This window comes from Chlorocebus sabaeus, chromosome 9, assembly GCF_047675955.1.
Source record: "Chlorocebus sabaeus isolate Y175 chromosome 9, mChlSab1.0.hap1, whole genome shotgun sequence".
Taxonomy (NCBI): domain Eukaryota; kingdom Metazoa; phylum Chordata; class Mammalia; order Primates; family Cercopithecidae; genus Chlorocebus; species Chlorocebus sabaeus.
In genome coordinates, this window is record NC_132912.1 from 14,314,971 (window position 1) to 14,336,426 (window position 21,456).

At 41.6% G+C, this 21,456-nt stretch overlaps 1 protein-coding gene across 3 annotated transcripts in view; it reads right to left on the bottom strand.

Annotated features, from left to right (window-relative positions):
- The window catches only part of FRMD4A (FERM domain containing 4A), a 692,609-nt gene that overhangs the window by 514,363 nt on the left and 156,790 nt on the right, over positions 1-21,456 (bottom strand). Inside the window, exon 1 of one of the 3 annotated variants that reach the window (XM_037983471.2) lies at positions 16,192-16,487. The exons of the other annotated variants lie outside the window; for them this stretch is intronic. Coding sequence (XP_037839399.2) covers positions 16,192-16,224 — 33 coding nt within the window. The 5' untranslated portion in view covers positions 16,225-16,487. Of the gene's footprint in view, positions 1-16,191; positions 16,488-21,456 lie in introns of those variants that run through there. 3 annotated transcript variants of the gene reach the window in all.

Sequence of the window (21,456 nt, forward strand, 5' to 3'; positions counted from 1 at the left end):
TCATAAAAAGCCTTGAATATCATATAAGGGTGGGGGGGTAGGGGAAATCTCCTTGTGTAGGCAATGGGAGCAGCTGGAGAAGAATTTGGAGAAGAAAAATGGCACAATTAGATTTGTGTTTCAGAGTAGCAGCTCTACCAGTAAGAAAGTGACTGACTACAGGAAGTGAGTGTTGGAGATGAGAAACTTGGCTAGGAGACTAGTGCAAGAATTCTGTCAGAAGATGGCCTCTGTGGTCGAGTAGTGGCTCATGCCTATAATCCTAGTGCTTTGGGAGGCCGAGGCAGGAGGATTGCTTTAAGCCAGGAGCTCAAGACAAGCCTGGGCAACACAGCAAGACCCCACCTCTACAAAAAATAATTAAAAATTTGCTGAGTATGGTGGTGTGAGTCTGTGGCCCCAGCTACTTGGGAGCTGAGACAGGAGGATTGCTTGAGCCCAGGAGTTAGAGGCTACAGTGAGCAATAATCATGCCATAGCTCTCTGGTCTGGATGACAGACAGGGTGAGACCCCATCTCAAAAATAAAGAAAAAAAATAAACAGGAGAAGGAAGAGGATGAGGGGGGCAAGAAGGAGGAGGAGGAGAAAGACAAGGAGGAGGAGGAAGAGGAAAAGGAGGAGGAGGAGGAGGAGGGAGAAGAGGAAGAGGAGCAGGCGGAAGAGGAGGAGGAGAAAGAGGAGGAGGTGGAGGAGGCAGGCTTCTATTCCAGAAGCATGTCCACCATGTGAAAGAAGAGGAAGAAACAAATACATGATATCTTGAAGGAAGGAAGTAACAGGATATGGAAACTGACTGAATGTGAAAAGGAAGAAAAGGAGAGTATATAAAGGAAAGTCGTTGGCTTGGGTGCCTGGATGGAATGGACTGCCATTTAATGAGACAAGGGAGAGAGAGAGGGGAGCAGCCCAGGGAGGATTATGATGAGGTCCCAATTATAGTACATTAAAAATGTCTCTAGAACAATCAGGGATTGCTAGAAAATATAAAAACAAATCAAAAAACTACTTGGGCATATAGCCATTAAACTTGAGGAAATAAATGTTCTCTAGCTCAAGGCTGTGCAATACAATTATGATTTGAGCCACATTTCTAATTTTAGATTTTCTAATAGCTACATTCAACAGCATTTCTGTATGCCAAGAACGAAGTAGCTGAAAAAGAAATCAAGAAAGAAATCTCATTTACAATTGCTACCAAAAAATAAAATACTGAGGAAGAAATTTAACCAAAGGGGTGAAAGACCTCTACAAAGAAAACTATAAATGCTGATGAAAGAAACTGAAGAAGACAGGAGACACAAACAAATTAAGATATCCCATGCTTATGGATCAGAAGAATTAATATTATTAAAACCATCATGATCCTATTACCCAAAGCAACCTACAGATTCAATGCAATCCCTATCAAAATACCAATGACATTCTTTACAAAAACAGAAACAAAATCCTAAAGTTTATATGAAATCACAAAAGAACCTGAATAGCCAAAGCAATGCTGACAAAAAAACAAAAAAGAAAAAACAAAAACAACAACAACAGAAAGCTAGAGGTATCACCTGATGGAACTTCAAAATATACCAAATGCTGGCTGGGCGTGGTGGCTCCCTCCTGTAATCCTATCACTTTGGGAAGCCAAGGTAGGTGGATTGCCTGAACTCAGGAGCTTGAGACCAGCCTGGGCAATATGGTGAAACCCCGTCTCTACTAAAATATAAAAAATTAGCCAGGCATGGTGGTGGGTGCATGTAATCCCAGCTACTTGGGAGGCTGAGGCAGGAGAATTGCTTGAACCTGGGAGGCAGAGGTTGTAGTGAGCCAAGATCATGCCACTGCACTCCAGCCTGGGCAACAGAGCAAAACTCTATCTCCAACAAAAAAAAAAAAAAAAAAAAAAAAAAGTACCAAATGCTATAATGATCTAAACATCATGATATTGGTATAAAAACAGACACATATATCAATGGAATGGAATAGAGAACCCAGATAAAAATAAATCTATGTATTTATAGTGAACTGATTTTTGGAAAAGGTGCCAGGCACATACATCGAGGAACGAATATCCTCTTCGATAAATGGCACTGGGAAAACTGGATACCCTGTCTCTCACCATATAAAAAATATCAACGCAAAATGGATTAAAAGCTAAAATGTAAGACCTGAAATTATAAAATTACTAGAAGAAAACAGGGGAAACAATTCAGGACATTGGTCTCAGCAAAGGTTTTGTGGCTCAGACCTTAAAAGTACAGGCAACAACACAAAAATAAACAAATGGGACTACATTAAACTAAAAAGCTACTGCCCAGAAAAAGAAACGCTCAACAGAGTGGAGAGATGCCTGTTGAATGGGAGAAAATGTTTGTAAACTATTCATCTGACAAGGAACTAATATCCAGAATGTTCAAGGAACTCAAACAATTCAACAGCAAATAACAATAATAATAATCCCATTAAAATGTGGGCAAAGGATCTGAGTAATTATTTATCAAAAGAAGACATACAAATGGTCAACAGATATATGAAAAAATGCTCAACATCACTAATCATCAGGGAAATGCAATCAAAACCACAAGAAACAATAATTTTACCCCAGTTAGAATGGTGGTTATCAAAGAGACAAAAAATAACAAATGCTGGTAAGGATGTGGAGAAAAGAGAATTCATACACTGTTTGGAGGAATGTAGATTAGCATAGCCATTATGGAAAATGAAGATTTTTTTTTTCTCTTGAGACAGGAGTTTCACTCTTGTTGCCCAGGCTAGAATGCAGTGGCACAACCTCGGCTCACTATAGTCTCTGTCTCCCGGGTTCAAGTGATTCTCCTGCCTCAGTCTCCCGAGTAGCTGGGATTACAGGCACCTGCCACCACGCCTGGCTAACTTTTTATAGTTTCAGTAGAGACAGGGTTTCCCCTTGTTGGCCAGGCTAGTCTTGAACTCCTGACTTCAAGTAATCCACCTGCCTCAGTCTCCCAAAGTGCTAGGATTACAGGCGTGAGCCACCATGCCCAGCTGGTATGAAGATTTCTTAAACTAAAAACAGAGCTACCATATAATCCAACAATTCCACTATTGGGTATTTATCCAAAGGAAAGGGAATCAGTATATCAAAGAGATACCTGCACCCCCATGTTTATTGCAGCATGATTTACAATGGCCATGATATGAAATCAACCTGAGTGTCCATCAGTGGATGAATATATAAAGAAAATGTGACATATATACACAATGGAATACTCTTTGGCCATAAAAAAGAATGAAATCCCGCCATTTGCAGCAATACGGATGGAAACAGAGGTCATTATGAAATAAGCCAGGCACAGAAAGACAAACATCACATGTTCTCACTCATATGTGGGAACTAAAAGAGTTGATCTCATAGAGACAGAGAGTAGCATAATAGTTACCAGAAGCTTGGAGAGGTATATTGGAGAGGGGACATGAGAAGAGATTGGTTAATGGGTACAAACCTACAGCTGAATAGAAGAAATACGTTCTAGTATTTGATAGTACAGTAGGGTGATGATAGCCAACAACATTATATTTTTCAAAACAGCTAGATTTGAAATGTTCCCAACACAAAGAAATGATAAATGTTCAAGGTGATGGACCCCCTAAATGTCCTGATATGATCATTACACATTGTATGTATGTATCAAAATATCACATGTATACCATGAATATGTACAAATATTATGTATCACTGTGAAAAGGCAAAAAAAGAAATAGTTAAAAGTGATTCTAATAATATATTTATATTAAATTATATTTAAGTTATATGTATTAGATATTTTATGTAATTTATTTAGACAAATATATCTAATATATTTTCATGTCACCATGTAATAAATATAAAAATTAAGGTATTTTTTATATATACATATTTTTTGCATGAGGCCTCCAAAATCTAGTGTGCATTTTATGCTTATTGCACATCTCAAGGCAGACTGGTCACATTTCAAGGGCTCAACAGTCACATGTGGTTACTGACCACCACAGTAGACAAAGCACCTCTGATTCATTGGCCCCACCCTAGAAGCCATAAGGCTGGGATGTGTCTACTACTGGTAAACTGTAATTGCTGCTTTAACAGCTTATTTTGACAAGGTAGTTGCTCCCAGTGCTATGTTGTCATTGGGATTTTGGCATATCCTAGGACCTATGGTACAAGTGTATTTGACGGCATGAATGCCTGAAGTGCTTTGACCTCTGCAGTGAAAGCTGATGGTCATGCACAAGGAAGGAACGAGGTCAGCACTCTTATTGTACAGAAGGAACATGGGATCTGGTTGAAGGGGATGTGTGAGGCACAGAAAAACCAAGCTGAACTAACCGGTTAACTGGTCCTATAGCCCACTCTCCTCCCAGCCAACTGAACATGAGTCCTGAGTTTCCCTGGGTTTTTTTTTTTTTTTTTTTTTTTGCCTTTTGAGATATTGCATCAGATCTTCTCTTTATATTTAACTGGATTCCTGTTGGGATGTTCATTAGCTGGTTGCTGCAGGTACCAGGACACTAGGTTGAACTATGCTCAGCATAGAGTAAATGTTAATATCCTTCAAATCTACCCAGCATGACATGCCCAAGAGCCTTACCCAAGAGCTATGCATGATTTACTCAACCTGTAAAATAATTTAAAAGTTGCTTTAAAGCCTGTATGGTAATGTGTAAATCCTGCTCCATTGCTTCCACACACACCGGCATGTCCATTAGAATCTCTTTTACATTAAGTATGAAAGTGAATGACAGCTGCGCGCACAGGCTAACTAGGAATCTCCAGCCAAAAATCTACAGAGACCAAAGAATAATAGAAAGTTTGTGGATATAATTGGGGGTTATTTGAGTTCTCAACGCTAATTTAAACGAAACAAACAAACAAAAAACCCTGATGAAGTAAGACTTTAATCTTTGTTGAGTTTCATGGTATCCTACATTGTATTTTTAAAACTGGTTTCTCTAGTGTGAAAGACATTGTTTTACCTGGAAATTTTAGGAGAAATGTCTAAATTTCAGTTTCCCCGTTTATAAAATATGTTCAGGTTCATGTTGTTTGTGTAAGATAAAGGAGACCTTCTGAGACTTAATAGGATCCCCCTGAAGGCATTTTTATCCCTTTGAAGATACTAAGTTATTATCATTAACGTAATCCCCTTTGAGTATCAATGTGGAGTTAATTTATCCAATTGCTATCATCCACTTGTATTAAAAGCATCACACTCTGAAAAGTAACGCGGCTTCGGAAAAAATCATCTGCGTCGAGCTTGCCAAGAGCTGTGTTCCGATTTGTTTTCAGGAAAAACTGAATGGATCGCTTTGTCTCGTTGGTGGACTCTTTGTTAAACTTTCCCTTTTGTTTGCACATTTCTGACAGAAGGAAACGTGTTTATTGCCTGACACTCGATACGAGCACTTAATAACTCCTTGTTGGATGAATAAGTAAACGAGATTCCAGAACGGCCAGGTTACCTTTCCCTTCCCAGCAGCTTCCAAGCTTCTCCCCCTGCCTGAGAAATAGCAGACAGGTCTGGCCTGAAAAGGAACAGAATTACTACAAATAAACAAACGCCTACATGTTTGAGGCATCAGAAATCCCCAGAAATCTTCATCTCACCCCTCTCGCTTCCTGAGTCGTGTTCCCTTCTTCCTACTACACTCAGATTCCAGCGTGAGGTCACTGGCTTGCGGCCTCTCCGAGGTCTTTTTCGCAGTCGCATGAGTATCTCCCTCGGCAAGTGCCTTGTGGGCCACCAGCGCCGGGGCGTGGCTACCCAGGGCCCTGTGATTCCCTCTGATGAGACCAATGGCCCGTGTATTTTCTCATTCCTCGGGGCCATCCAGACGGCTCCCACAGAGGCTTCCTAATGTCTCCTGGGCCAACAGGATTTTTGTTGGCACGCGATGGAAAAGGCTGCAAACCAACCATGGCTTTGAAAGCCCAGCAGCGACACAGCTGGTGTATGTGGTCTGTTTCTAGGTGTTTCATCTACTTTCTGGGGCATGCGTTTCCATCCTGTATTTGCCCAGGCCTCATCTTCAGGCACAAAAGCCTTCACTGTTGAGAAATAGGCAAGCTGCTCTGGCTGGGAGAATGGCAGGGGCGACCTGCGCCTGGTCCCTGTCCCTGTGCCTGTGCCTGAGCCTTGCTCCTGGTCCCACTCCCTGTGCTTGTGCCTGAGCCCTGTGCCGGGTCCCTGTGCTCTCCTCTTATGCAGCTGGCAATAAACCCCAGGTCCTGCATCCCAGGCAACCCCAAAACTGGTTTGTGCAGTGTCTACAGTAAGGCTATTCAGGAATCAAGCTGTTTCAGAATTCGCATGGTTAAAAATACATGAACTTGTGGGTTAAACACTAAGCTAGCCCATCCGGTGATTCCCTGTGCACAGTAAGGTGAGGTGGGGCTCAGCCTCTTCTCCTCCCTAGTCTTCATTTCTAGGTTGGGAACAGGGAGCACGTACGTATTGGGAAGAAGATGGAGCCAGTGAATGGTAGGTTCAAAGCCCTGATTTCTCCACTCACCATTTCCATAGATCTGAGGAACTCAACCTCTTGGAGCTATGGTTTCTCATCTATAAAATGAGGTTAAAAATGTCTGCTTTCCAAAATTCTTGTAAGGATTAGGTCAAGTTTGTCCAACCTGCAGCCCACGATGGCTTTGAATGCAGTCCAACACCAATTCATAAACTTCCTTAAAACATGAGATTATGCATGGACCTTCTTCTCTTCTCTTTTTTCTTTCTTTCTTTTTCTCTCTCTCTCTTTCTTTTCTTTTCTTTTCTTTTCTTTTCTTTTCTTTCTTTCTTTCTTTCTTTCTTTCTTTCTTTCTTTCTTTCTTTCTTTCTTTCCTTCCTTCCTTCCTTCCTTCCTTCCTTCCTTCCTTCCTTCCTTCCTTCCTTTCTTTCTTTCTTTCTTTCTTTCTTTCTTTCTTTCTTTCTTTCTTTCTTTCTTTCTTTCTCTCTCTCTCTCTCTCTCTCTCTCTGTCTCTGTCTCTCTCTCTCTCTCTCTCTCTTTCTTTCTTTCTTCTCATCACCTCTTGTTGGTGTTAGTGTATTTTGTGCATGGCCCAAGACAATTCTCCTTCCAGTGTGGTCCAGGGAAGCCAAAAGATTGGACACCCCTAAATTAGATATTTATAAAAAATTATCATTATCTTTATAGTAGAGCTTCTGAACAGCAAAGAAACTATCAACAGAGTAAGCAGACAACCTATTTAATGGGAGAAAATATTTGCAAACTATGCATCTGAAAAAGGACTAATATCCAGAATCCATAAGGGACTTAAATCAATAAGGAAAAACAACAACAACAAATAACCTCATTAAGAAGTGGGCAGAGGACAGGAACAGACATTTTTCAAAAGAAGACAGAGCCGTCAACAAACATGAAAACATGCTCAGCATCACCGATCGTCGGAGAAGCACAAATCAAAACCGCAGAGAAAGCCACCCACACCAATCAGAATGGTTACGACTAAAAAGCCAAAACTTCACGGATGCTGGTGAAGTTGCAGAAAAAAATGGAACGCCTATACACCGTTAGTGGGAAGGCGTATTAGTTCAGCCCCTGTTTAAAGCAGTTTGGAGATTTCTCAGAGAACTAAAAACAGAACTACTATTCGACCCAGCAATCCCATTACTGGGCATATACCCAAAGGAAAAGAAATCATTCTACCAAAAAGACACCTGCATTTCTGTATTTATCACAGCACTATTCACAATAGCCAAAGCATAGAATCAACCTAGCTGCCCATCAACAATGACTGGATAAAGAAAATGTGGTAATATATACCATGGAATACTACACAGCCATAAAAAGAATGAACCATGTCCTTTGCAGCAACATGGATGGAGCTGGAGCCCATTATCTTAAGCAAATTAATGCAGGAAGAGAAAACCAAATACCACATGTTCTCACTTGTAAGTGGGAGATAAACATTGAGTACTCATGGACATAAAGATGGGTACAATAGACACTGGGGACTCCAAAAGAGGGGAGGGAGAGGATGGGGCAAGGACTGAAAATCTTTCTATTGGGTCCTGTGTTCACTATTTGAGTGACAGGCTCAACAGAAGCTCAAATCTTAGCATCACGCAATATACTCTTGTAAGGAACCTGCCCATGTGCCCCCTGAATCTGAAATTTAAAAAAAAAGTCTTCCTAGTAAATGCTCAATAAATGGCAATAACTATTGCACTCACTATTAAAATATTATCTTAAAATATATATTTTATAACTAATATATAAACATATTTTATTAACATACTATACTGTATAATCAGTGCCAATGTTATATAAATAATATATTAACATGTTTTATAAATATGTGAATATATACTAAAACATGTTACAATATTATATTGTTTCAATGCATTATGACTATTAGAATAATTCTTTATGTATTGCTATATTGTACTAATATATTATTGTTCATGCATCATTACTTCAAATATTAATATGGTTTCATAATGATACAAGAAACTATTTTGTTTTACTGTTTCTAGCCAGTTTGCTCTCTCTGGAGATACACTAGAAGTAAGTGAAAATAAAGTCAGCATGTTTTCCTGTTTGCCTAAAGTCAGCACAGCTTTGTTTTATCTGGAAAATAATCATTTGCTTTTCAACAAAAGTAAAGTCACTGAAACATTGTGGAATCTCAAGTTCCAAATGGAAGTCAGGGATAACAAATGGACCCAAACCAAAGTCAGCGTTCACCTCCAGCTATGGCGTCTTCACTGGTAGAGCCCCCTTTACACCTGCAGCTATTCAAACAGTCAGTCAATGATGGTTATTATTACTCACCCAAAGAACAGGATAGGAAAAGGGCAACAAAATGGCCTGCCCATTACTCACCCCCAAATATTCTGCCTGATTGCCTTCAATCTGTGGAATTTGCCCATATTGTTTCATGGAGATAGTTCTACCCTGGTTCTAACAAGCTACTTTGGCCTTCATGCCGTTTATCAAACCCCATGAACCCTTACAGAGCCTATGGGTGCTCCTTGTTCATTTACTGAATCAATAAATATGTATGAAGGCCCTATATTTCTGTCCCATGCTATGTACTAGGCTTAAAAGGATGAACAAGATACAATGGGACACATATACACTTAGAAGAAATAAGCCCTGGTGTCATACATCAACAGGGTGACGATAGTTAACATGAATCAATAGTCTATTCCAAAATAGCCAGAAGAGAATAATTAGAATGTTCGAAGCTCAAAAAAAGATAAGTATTTAAGGTGATGGATATCCCAGTGACCCTGATTTGATTATATGAATGTATGAAATTATCGTATCTCCCCAGAAAATAAGTACATCATATATATGCCAATAAAGTTAAATAAAGACATAAGAACAGGGCCAGGCATGGTGGTTCACACCTGTAATCCCAGCACTTTGGGAGGCCGAGGTGGGTGGATCATTTAAGGTCAGGAATTCAAGACCAGCCTGGCCAACATGGGGAAACCCCGTCTGTACTAAAAGTACAAAAATCATCCGGGTGCATACTTGTAATCCCAGCTACTCAGGAGGCTGAGGTGGGAGGATTGCTTGAACCCAGGAGGCAGAGGTTGCAGTGAGCTGAGATCATGCCACTGCATTCCAGTCTGGGTGACAGAACAAGACTCCGTCTCTGGAAAGGGAAGGGAAGGCAAGGGAAGGGAAGGGAAGGGAAGGGGAGAGAGAGAGATAGAAAGAGAGGGGAGGAGGAAGGAAGGAAGGGAAGAAGGGGAAGGGAAAGGAAAAGAAAAGAGAACACAGTATAGTAGAGAGGCTCATGGTCCATTGCAAAAGGCAATGGATAAATATGTGAGGGTATAGTGTGAGGAAGGCTAGGAATAAGGTAAGCGGAGCATGTGATGGAAACCTAGCCCGGTCCTGGGGCTCAAAGATTTCCCAGAAGATGTGGCATCCATGCTGCCACGTGAAGGTGGCATTAGAGTCAGCAGGGTAGACAGACAGGGCAGGATGGGAAAGGAGATGTCCCCAGAGAGGAGAGTGCGCTGTAAGATTTAGAAGGTGGAAAGTACACCAGGCTCAGGGAGCTGTAGGGCATCCTGGTGGATAGACAGAGGGTAGACCCAGTGTTTCTTCAACACATGGTGGGAAGATCACCTGCATCAGAGTCCTCTAGCCTTTTGTCACAAATGCATAGTTCTTGGATTCAGTGAGTCGGGATATCTGGAAGAGAGGGCTGAGAATCTTCACTTTTAAATACAATCTCAGGTGACTGGAATTCTAGCTGAAGCCTGAATTTCTAATACAGAAGAGAGACGAGGCAGAATGGGTGGCTGAGCGCCAAGTCATGAAAAACCTAGAAGTCCAGAGGAGACTCTTGGACTTTCTTGTGAGGGTCCCAGGCAGTGGTGTGCTGGTAAATGACTAACAACCGGTTCTGGGGTGGGAGTGGAAGTGGTTAATTCACAGCTTGTTGATTTCTGGGTTGTAATTTCTATAAAGATCACATGAGATCATCTGTGTCCAACTTTGTAAGAGCTAAAGCATGGAAGAAAGAAAAATTGTTATTATCTTATTCACAGGATACCTTTTGGCTTTGCTGAATCCACAGTCTCTTCTTCTACACAATTCACCTATCACAATTATTTGTCGTGAAAGCCTTTATTGTCATGAGAGTTGATTTACTCTTCAAAGGAATCTGTTTTGTTCTGACCTCTTTGAGCACACTTGACAGGGGTTTTGCACCCTGACCTCCCAGGAATCTTGCAAGCATCACCCAGAAGACAGGTCATCTGCTATTCCCACTTGTATTCATGACAATGACAATTTATTCCATTGGCACTGGTCATGAGATTTGCACTTCTTCACATATTCATTCATATATTTGTTTACACATTCGTACTAGTAATAGCTAACATTTATTATGAGGTACCAAGACCTTTCAGGCATGAATGTATTAACTTCTGAAAGTGATCTATAAGTCCCATTACTACATACATTTTATACACAAAAAAACTGAGGCTCAAAAAACGTACACCCTAGTAAGTATCAGAGCTACAATCTGAATGCAGGTAGTCTGTCTAGAGATAAGCCACGGTGCCTTTCACATTTCCTTTTCATTAACTAAATAAATTGTCCTATAGCCTTCGACAGTCTTCCCACAACTCACAGATGCCTTGAAGGGGGTTGTTCTGAAAAAGAATAAAGTTGTTTCCTGTTTGCACCCAACTGAGGTCAGCAGTTTAATAAATGCATCGTAGTAGCTCTTTGTAAGAGAATCTGATGTGTACATCATACACAAACCTATTTCTGGTTTTATTGGCTTTATGGTAAAAATTTAATAGCATCATTAAACTATACAATGTCTGCATCAGCTCATCCTGGGTTCTCAGGTAGAAGAATCCCTTTTCTGGTAAGATTATCCCTTGCCTATTTGAGGAGTGACTCCGAGATGAAGTGACTCCATCTTGGATGCTAATCTGCCACTTTGACTTCTGATTAGCCCCAGTTCCGTGAATGCCTCCTGGTTCCTACTTTATTTACCATCCCTAGTGTAAGAACATGTCAATCTTGATGTCATCACACAAATTATAGGCTGTGACACGCATAGCATTCTTGCCTGTTCTGTAGGCTTGCCTTTAATTGTCCTACCCAGAGCACACACACTCTTTTCCTATGGTAGATAAGCCCTGGGTCTGGGGGTGACATAACATTATGGAGATCTCCCTGTCTTTCTGCTGCCAAAGACCATGCTTCCATTTGTTAGTTCCCCAAATAAATCACCCTTTACCAAAAAACTGGATTTTGTCCTCATTCTTTGGTTTCTTGTCTCCTCCTGTATTTGGGAGTTGCTTTGTGTATGTGGCCCTTTCTTGGAACACTATCTCAGAAGCCCCTTCAGATCAGAAACTGTCTTAAACTTTCTTAGGAAAACATTTTGATGTCAGCAAACATTTCCTTGAATTTAATCTAAACCTGTCATTCTTCAGCTCCAACAAATCTCCTCTTACTCAAGTCTCCATTAAGATAAAGTATAGGCTGTCATTGGCTTGGGCAAAATCTTGTGTGATATTTAGTGTATTTGCAAGTAATTGTCAAGCCTTCCACAGTCATCCCACACAGGCTAACCATTCCTTAACCCTTAGTGATTTCAGGTTCACAGAGTTCTTTACATTAGAAATTCCAGTGTTTGATCTGAATTCATGTACAGGCAGGTGGAACACAGTGGATCATTCCAGGCACTATCATGGAGTCCTGGTAAAGTTTCAAGCAGATGTTGAATAATTCTAAGTGACTTTAAGGGTTTCACATACTCTATAATAATTGCCCTAAAGAGCCATAGAGCTTTGACTGTATGTATTTTATTCTCCTTTTGATTCTATATTGTGTGCAATTTTAGAATTTTGACATCTTACCTCTGTATCTAATCTGTTTCCAAAAATATAGCATGATCAGGAAAGACAATTCTTGAACTAACTCTAGCTATGTGTGGCTGACTATTATCCCCGGGTACAAAAGAGTGGGACTCGCCGGACATGATTCCTGTGCTAATTTCAAATGCTCATTCTTTAAAAGATCTGCTTCCATTTCCCCTTAATTGCCCCTTTCATTACATGACCAGATCCTCTCAGAAGACTTCCTTTAGAAAGTTACTTTATGCCACAAATCAGAAGCATGCCTTTAAAAAAGTATCTGAAGTACAGTGTAGGACATGTCTTTGTAGGAGAAATAAGACGGGGTCAGACAGACAAAAAGACACCATCTCTGGGCAGTTAGGTGATTGTAAACTGAAAGCAAGTATTAAAGGAAACCATTTTGGAATATTCAGAAAAACTCAAATTAGCACATGAAATAGTTAATCAACTTTTTAAAAGTTACGACTCTCCTTTCTAGGGTAAATTTCCATCCACACTCTATTTACTGCACAAACTTTTGGTAAAAACATAGCTATAATCTTATTTGGATATAAAAAAGAGCTCCAATCAAGCCATCTTCCCTCCCTTCCCCTCTCCTACTTCTCTTTCCTGGCCTCTTCTCCCCTGTCCTCTCCTCTCCTCTTTTCTTCCCCTCCCTTTCCCTCCATCTTCTTTCAATGCTGCAGTTTCTTCAAAATACCCGCCTCACAGTCATGAAAAGTAAAGACTTGGCCTGATTTCATGTGGCCTTACCAAAGTGCTCCCTGCAAATTTTGCAGCCACCATGAATCACAAGACACTGAATATGAGGGAAGGTTTTCTGATTGTTTGTGTGTTTGTTTTTTGCCAGCCTCATTCACTGGAAGCAGTGCTCAGAAGATCAGAGGCAATTATGAAGTTTGGAGGATTAAAAATTGAACTAAAAGGACACATTTAAAAAAATGCACAGAGATGATTGATTATAAAATGATTTCCTTTACTCTCATAGAAGAAACCACTCAATCACCTTCTCTCTCTCTCTCTCTTTTTTTTTCTTGCTTTCTTCACCCCTGCCTCTGCAAACATCATTTGCTATGGTTGGAATCCTGAGACCTGTGTCAGGGCCTGCCAGAAGGCCAGTTAGAAGTGTATCCATCAGACTCTTTTAGATTGCATTATATATATAAAGAAGAATAAGCAGTGTGCCCAAGTGAATCCAGCCAAAAGCCAAAGCTGTGCAATGGCCATGTATCACTGACAATACACTAACTGTGATTAGGGGAGGCCAGCTGCCACCCTGTCTGTTTCTAGGTATGTCAACTGTGGCTGCCCACCCAGGAGACAGAGTATGTTCAGGTGCCTTCTTTGCAACTGCCTTAATTTCAATGCTCATGAACGTTTTCTCACCCTGTTTTGCCATTTCCAGTTAATCTCATGCATATTTATGTGCCAATTATGCAAATCCCAAGACAAAAATGCATTAAGCACCCATGATTTAGACTGGTTAAGTCCATTACATGGCATAATGAAATTATTGCATGATGTCCAATTTACCTCAATGCTTGCTTTAAACTGTCCATAAGTTATTGAGTAACCATAACATGCCAAAATTTAGCTCTAGGAGGCTTCCTTTGTCTACCTATCATGATACCAGGAAATCAGAAACTTCAAGCTAAATCCTCACCAAAGGGAGAAAATATTTCAGAACAGACTTAAGGAGGCATAATGTGATCAAAGTTTAAGTATGGCAACCACGTTGTCACGGATATGTGTTTGGATAAATTAAAAATATCACTGGGTAATTTCAACAACATTTGGACAGAGCAACTTAGGATCTAAAACCAAGCCTTGTCAATGGGATTCTCCTCTTGCCAGTCGGGTCTTGTTCCCTGAGTCATGATGATATTGTAGGTCACTGAATTCAAATGAAATTTGAATTTTCAATATGGAAATATCCATTCCCAGCATCAGAAATAAAAAGACTAAAAAAGGATTCACAGAAGCAATTTAAAAACACATGCATACACAAATCCCTTGAAACCTAAAAACTGAAGGGTTTGAATGAGAATCTATTTGCTATGTAGAGATTTTATGTTTAAACTTTGGTAGGAACCAAACCCCACAGTTTCATGTTTATTAGACAACATGATGATCAAGGAACAAGCCATGATGTGAGTGATACTGATAAATATAATACGTGAGCAGCCTGACCCACTGACGTCCATTTCTCCCCCGACTATCACATGCCATTTTAATCAGCTCATAGTGTGATTTACACAGAGCCTGGGTCCTGATTATTTGCATAGGGAACTCCCTTCCAAGTCTACGAGAGTTGTCCTCGCTTGAGGTTAGGAGCTCGGATCCACAGATCTGTTACGCACCGGAAACTGCACAATACTGCGTTAGTTTGCAATTTGAAAACCTGGTCAAATGAACAGCTTACGATGCCATTCCCCAAAGCATTCAAACCTCATCCTGTCAATCAAGTGAGCTAGGATGCCAGTGTCATTTGCCATTTTCTTTGCTGTGGTAGGGGATCATGAAACAGGACCTGATGTTTCTACGGTACCTTGGATTAAAGTGTACTGCCTGTAAAGCAACAGGACTCCAGCTACAAGCCCAGAGAGAAAAAATGGGTCACCAAGGGGATCTCAAAGAAGGTCTGCCAGCCCGTTGAAGGGCTGGAGTTAGAGCCTTTGTAACAAACGCTCACTTGAGACTATCCTTCTAATGAATGACTCTCAGATATGGGCGAACATAACAGAGATGGGAAATTCTCGCAAAGGGTGGGGGTGTCTTCGTGCACAAGACCTACTTCTAACATTCCCTGAAAACATTGTGGTCAGGCTCATTAACCAGCAGGGAAAAAAAAAAAAGTTCAATGACAAAAGAGTCTATTTGTGTCCGAATCATTAAACCAGGCAACAAACAGATGAGGTAAATCAAAGCCTTGTCCTATTAACTTTAACTCTGCTGTGTGCTTAGAGAGCTATGTGCCCCTTGATTTGTTTCGAAATTCCTGGTTAAGAAAAGTAATATTTCTAGCATTATTGAAAACTTTTGACCTATCCATTCAGAGTTATAGGTAAATATAGCAGATATCAAATAGCACCTTCATCGTCTAAGCTTATAATGGAAAACCCCACATTCAAAGCATCTCTTGAAAGTGAAAAAGCATACTCCAGCCAAGAAGAACAAGTGCTTAGAGTCTTCAGGAGACTAAAACCAGTTCCCCGTGAACATTTCTAAATGTTACGGGACCAAGTTCAAGATGTCAGGCTAGAGCAGTGCTCTGAAATCTTTTCTGCAGGTCTGCTAGTTTTCCGAGAACACATTGGCCTCCAGAATGCGTTAACCTACTTTCCACAGAGAGGATTCCCTGGTCCTCCTGCTCCGAAGAAGAGGAGGAGGAAGAGGAAAGAGGATATTTCAAGTGGGAGCTGGGCACCCTCTTTGCCTTAAACGTGTTACTCCTCCTGCTAAACAGCAATACGGTCTGAGAAATTGGTACTTCCTGCAAACGAACAGCTCCGAGGGCTGCACGGCCCCAAAGCAAGAGTGATTGGAAATCCTGCTAAAATATGGCTGTCTAATCAACCGAGAGGCGAACTCATTTACTGAGGTTCCCATTGTCCACGCTGACAGATGGCTCGCTCCCCTCTGCTCTCCCCTTCCCCTCAGATCGCGCTGCCGTGCAGGCAAGCCTATTCTTTGAGAGATCCAGTTGCAATCGCCAGCCTAGTTCTGAAATAAGACAAAAGCTCCGTGAGCCTCCTCCCATGCACAGAGCCTTTTCTGTCCCTCCAAGCAGAAGGAAAAGAAATCCAGATCCACTCCCCTTACCTTCGTCCTCATCGGAGACAGGAGCCCTTCCATGGTGGCAGAATCCTCATGCCAGTTTCTGTCTCCTGCAAGTTACTCTCCCTGTGTGCTGTGCTTAAGCATCCCACATGAAAAGAGCCATGTCGGGAGCCGTGGTGGCTCCCCTCTCCCGGGTGGCGCCTCTGCACCGCCACCCGGCCTAACTTGAATCCCCAGCGCCGGCAAAGCGCTGTTCCTGGAGAAGCCCGCTCCGCTCCTCGCCCTGGTCCCCTCTCTCTTTCTCCTTCTCCCGCGCTCTCTCTCCTCCCTCTCTCTCCTCCCTCTCTCTTTCCATAATCTGCCTACAGCTCTCTGTGTACCCTGCTCACTTGACGAATGATCTGTGTCTTAGGTAACGCGTTTGAGCCAGGAAAAGTGATCTGAACCAACCCACAGGGCAGCTCACCCAGGGCAGCAGGCGAGGGGGGCTGAGCGGGAGCATCCAGCCGCTTTGGGCTCTGTAGCTTGCTCTCTCTAGAGCTGAGAGTACTGTTGCATTTGTTCCTTCGTTCATTCATTCATTCATCATTCATTCCTCTCTTAAGAAGTGGGACCCCCACAAGAATGGATCTAGTCAACACCATTACTGAGCTGCTTTTCCAGTTTGTGTACAGAAAGCTGAAAAAGAAATCCCACTGCGTGGGTACTTCTAAAAACCCATGTTCAGCCCAGTGTGAATTTCACATCTGGATAGTTAACTGGGTTTTTTTGCAGTTTGGCCAGATGTTTAGAGGCATATAACTGTAGCCTCTTTTTAGAGAAAGTTTCAAAAACAGATTTGTGGACTCTGTTCCTGAATAGCCGAGGATTAAAAAAATAAGTGTGTATGTGTGTGTGTGTGTGGACGTGCGCGTGCGGGCACACTGTCCAGGAGTCCACATAAATCAGGACTGACTGTTTCATTCAGCATTGCTGGTCACTTGGAAAAAATAGACAATGAAAGAAAAATGGCAAAGACCTAGGTCAGGGCATAATGCAATGGAAAAGATGAGATTTTTCTGAACTTCTTTAGGCTTGAGGAATTTTCTCTGTGAGAATAATTCAACATCTCTACTTCAACTCGTGACTCCTTAAACGTGACTACACACATCTATGCCATCACCAAGGCGCCAGGACACTTTTGCATCATAAATGTGACACATGTGCACCACGCATGAACCTGTCAATGTGATTTAAGGAAGATGTCCCATCCCTTGCCCTTCTTTCCATCGGCAGTTCTTGTACTCACAAGACATCCCCAAGATAGGGGGAGCCACTCTGTCCTCCAGATGGAATCACAGGTTGGTCCACTGCCCCTGCCTCTTCCTTCATTGATGATTTTCATCCCTAATTAACATCCTTCTCTCCTCCAGTTCACACATCAGCATTCTAAAGAACTTCAGTATCTACACTAACTCTATCACCTCTTGATCACCTCCTTGGTAGTCTCCAGTTCATTCTTTCGTTCTTTTCTTTTTTCTTTTCTTTTCTTTTCTTTTCTTTTCTTTTCTTTCTTTCTTTCTTTCTTTCCTTCTTTCTTTCTTTCTCTCTCTCTCTCTCTTTCTCTTTTCTTTTTTCTTTTTTCTTTTTTTTGACAAGGTCTCTGTCTGTTGCTCAGGCTGGAGTATGGTGGCACAGTTATGGCTCACTGCAGCCTTGAACTCCCGAGTTCAAGAGATCCTGCCGCCTCAGCCTCCTGAATATCTGGGACTGTAGGCATGCACCACCATGCCCAGCTAATTTTTAACATTTTTTATGCAGAAAGGGCCTTGCTATGTTACCCAGGTTGGTCTCGAACTCCTGGCCTCAATAAATCCTTCCTCCTCAGCCTCCCAAACTGTTGGGATTACAGATGTGAGCCACTGCACGGGGTCCAAGTTTCTATTCTTAACTCTTTCTCTACGTCACCTTAGGTGCAGGCTGCAACCTAATTCTCACTTAACCAGATAAGTACATCCTTTGTCCAGAGTCTTAGCATTCTGACACATCTTTAGACCCAACATATTGATTGCAACTCGCTGTCCTTATATAAAAGATTATTGCCATTTCTGGGGGACTCTGGACCTTATTTCTTTGGTACTGACTTAAATAATCTTATTCTGTATTACAGTGTTTAGGTTCCCTAATCATTTCTTCTATTCATGTAGTCATTCAACAAATAGCTGTAAGGCACCTACTATGTGCTGGAAGCAGTTCCTGTTCTGATGATATGGTGGAGAAGACAAAGTCCTTGTTCCAAGGCCCTATATTTATAGCAGGTTTGACACAAAACTCAACCAACTCCTCGAGCCCTTCCGTCTATCATTGCATTATTCACACTAATCTCTCCCCATGTGTTCAGGTTTCTCTGTAGGTTTGTAAACCTTCTTATGCGACTTCCATTTCCAGTCTAGTGCCATTCTCTTTGTGACTCTTCTCCTATCTGGATATACATGATCAACTTTCTCCTAGGAAATAAAAAACTAAATTGTCTCCATGAGAATCTCATTCCTTCATCTCCATCTTTTTTTTTTTTTTTGTGGTGGGGCGGGGGAGGTGCAGAGTCTCGCTCTGTCACCCAGGCTGGAGTGCAGTGGTGCGATCTTGGCTCACTGCAATCTCTGCCTCCCAGGTTCAAGTGATTGTCTTGCCTCAACCTCCCAAGCAGCTGGGATTACAGGCATGCGCCATCACACCCAGCTAATTTTTGTATTTTTAGTGGAGATGGGGTTTCACCATGTTGACCAGGATGGTCTCAATCTCCTGACCCCGTGATCTACCCCCCTCGGCCTCCCAAAGTGCTGGGATTACAGGCATGAGCCACTGCGCCTAGCCTCACTTCCATCTTTAATTCTATTCTCTCTCCTCTTCCCCAGACCCTTCCTCTATTTCCTCAAAGGCTTCCTTTTTCAGTGTCAGGGAAGGAAATCACTCTTGTTTACTCAAAACAGAGATGCCATTCCTCATCCTCCCCTGTTATTAGTCCCTGAATCATGAAAAAGACTTGTTATCCCCCTTGCTGTTGAGACATTACCCATGCCATGTGCCACATTTAGCTTCCATCCTGTTGGATTCTTCAATAACTAGAATAAGCTGCATCCATCATTTGCTTTTTTACTTTCAACAACTCAACAGAAGCATTCTGCCCTGTTCGTGGCATGAACAGGTTCACGGACAGGTTTGCGCTGTTTGTGCCCTTTCTAACCCCAGAAACCCCTCTCATCAGAATTTCCAGTCATGTATCCTTCTCTTTTTTTTTTTTTTGAGACAAAGTCTTGCTCTGTTGCACAGGCTGGAGTGCAGTGGCATGATCTTGGCTCACTGCGATCTCTGCCTCCTGGGTTCAAGTGATTCTCATGCCTCAGCCTCCACCATGCCCAGCTAGTTTTCTGTATTTTTAGTAGAGATGGGGTTTCACTATGTTGGCCAGGCTGGTCTTGAACTCCTGGCCACAAGTGATCCGCCCACCCTGGCCTCCCAAAGTGCTGGGATTATAGGTGTCAGCCACTGTGCCTGGCCCCAATCATGTCCCCTTCTCAAGAGTTTTATCCTTGATATTAAAAAAAAAAATATCTGGTACAATTGATTACCTGCACCCCTGCCTCCTGGCCCTCTGTACTCTCTCTGGCTCTCAATCTCCCTAAAGGTTTGTTTAAAGTATATATAACAGAGGGGGGACTATGCCAAAGTTAAACAAAACTAGACTGACTGCATGTTTAAGGCTGGTTGTTTTCTGAAAAACTCCAACCATAGATTTTGGAACCAGAACAGCTTTCCTGAGCCAAAGGAAAGGACTTTCGGAAGGAATTTGGAATATTCTGTATAAGTGCACCACTTAGGGAAGGTAGAACTTTTCTGGTTGTTTATACACCAGCCCTTTAGCCCTGGAGCCTGGGGTTGTTCACCATATTTTTATAATGGTCTGAGAGGTCCTTGACTAAACCCCTGGAATCAACGGGACTTGGAACCTATCAATTAGTTCCTGAGATGATGCAGCCGTTGATGGTAAAAATGAGAATGGCAATAGCTGTTGAATGCTTACCTGTTGGCAGGCACTAGGCTAAGTGATTTCATGCAGTAGTTCATACAATTCCCTTACCCCCTGCCCCATGAGGGAGGTACTATTCCTACTGCTCTATTGCAATAGCTTCAGCTAAGTAATTCACGCACACAGCATTTCGTTCAATGAAGCCACCGCTACTGCACTATATCCACCTTGTCTTATTTCATTAAAAATAATCCCCACCAACATAAGACATATAAAGACTTAAAAGTACATTTTAAATTTCTGTTCTTTATTAGTCAGGGGCTGCAAAGTAAGCATTTGAAAATATTTTATTTTAGATTATTAAGGTATTACATTGAGTACTTCATTCACTTATGTATTCAGGAAACCAGTATTCATTGAACATCCACTTCAAGCCAGGTTCTGTGTTAGACACTTAAAAGCACAGAGTCTTGTGTTTATCAAAGATAAACATTTATAAAATGGAGCACACTAGTCCATTTATCATTTATCATTTCCAAGTCCTTTAAATACTGATGACTGCACCTTTTATGTCTTGTGTGAAGTGGTTGGATTGTTGGAGGGTGAAGAGGGCAGGAGGAGAGAGATGGTGGTGGGGATTAGAAAATATTTTAACCTGGGCAATAAATGTCAGTGAAGAATAATTGTCAGATCATTAGATACCCTAACAGCCTTGACATTGATCAATGTTACCAAAGTATTCAGAAGCAAGAACAATTTGCATTTTTGCCTCCAAGATTTCTTTGGATTAGGGCACTCTCTGCTTGCAATTTACCATCTGGGATTAACCCAAACTTAGAAAAAAAGTCAATAAATATCAAATATGTAGACACTGGTGAAATATCAATTAAGTTTACACCACAAGAGAACGGGAGTTTTCTCTGAAATCTGACTTAAGGAATTTCTACTCTGTGGCAGGTGGGTTTCTCACCTGCAAAGGAAAACTCCCTGCACCAAGGAACCTCTCTTAGCAAATGCCTTTACCCTTTGAGCCACCCTTCTTTCATATTTTGATGTTTAATAAGAGAGGGAGATAATAACTTTATAATAAACTTCTCTAGACTAGCAGCACTTGTAAATGTCACAAAGGATGTTGGGTATGTCATGGTTGGAGGCTCAGGTTTTCCATCTCTTGCACTTAAACACTGACCCTTTCTTCCCCACGTCTTTGCCAGTTTTGAGGTTAATTTCTTTAGGCCCCTTAGAGTCTCTGGGGATCATAGCTAGCCAAACAATTAGGGTTTATTATCTGGGACTGCACC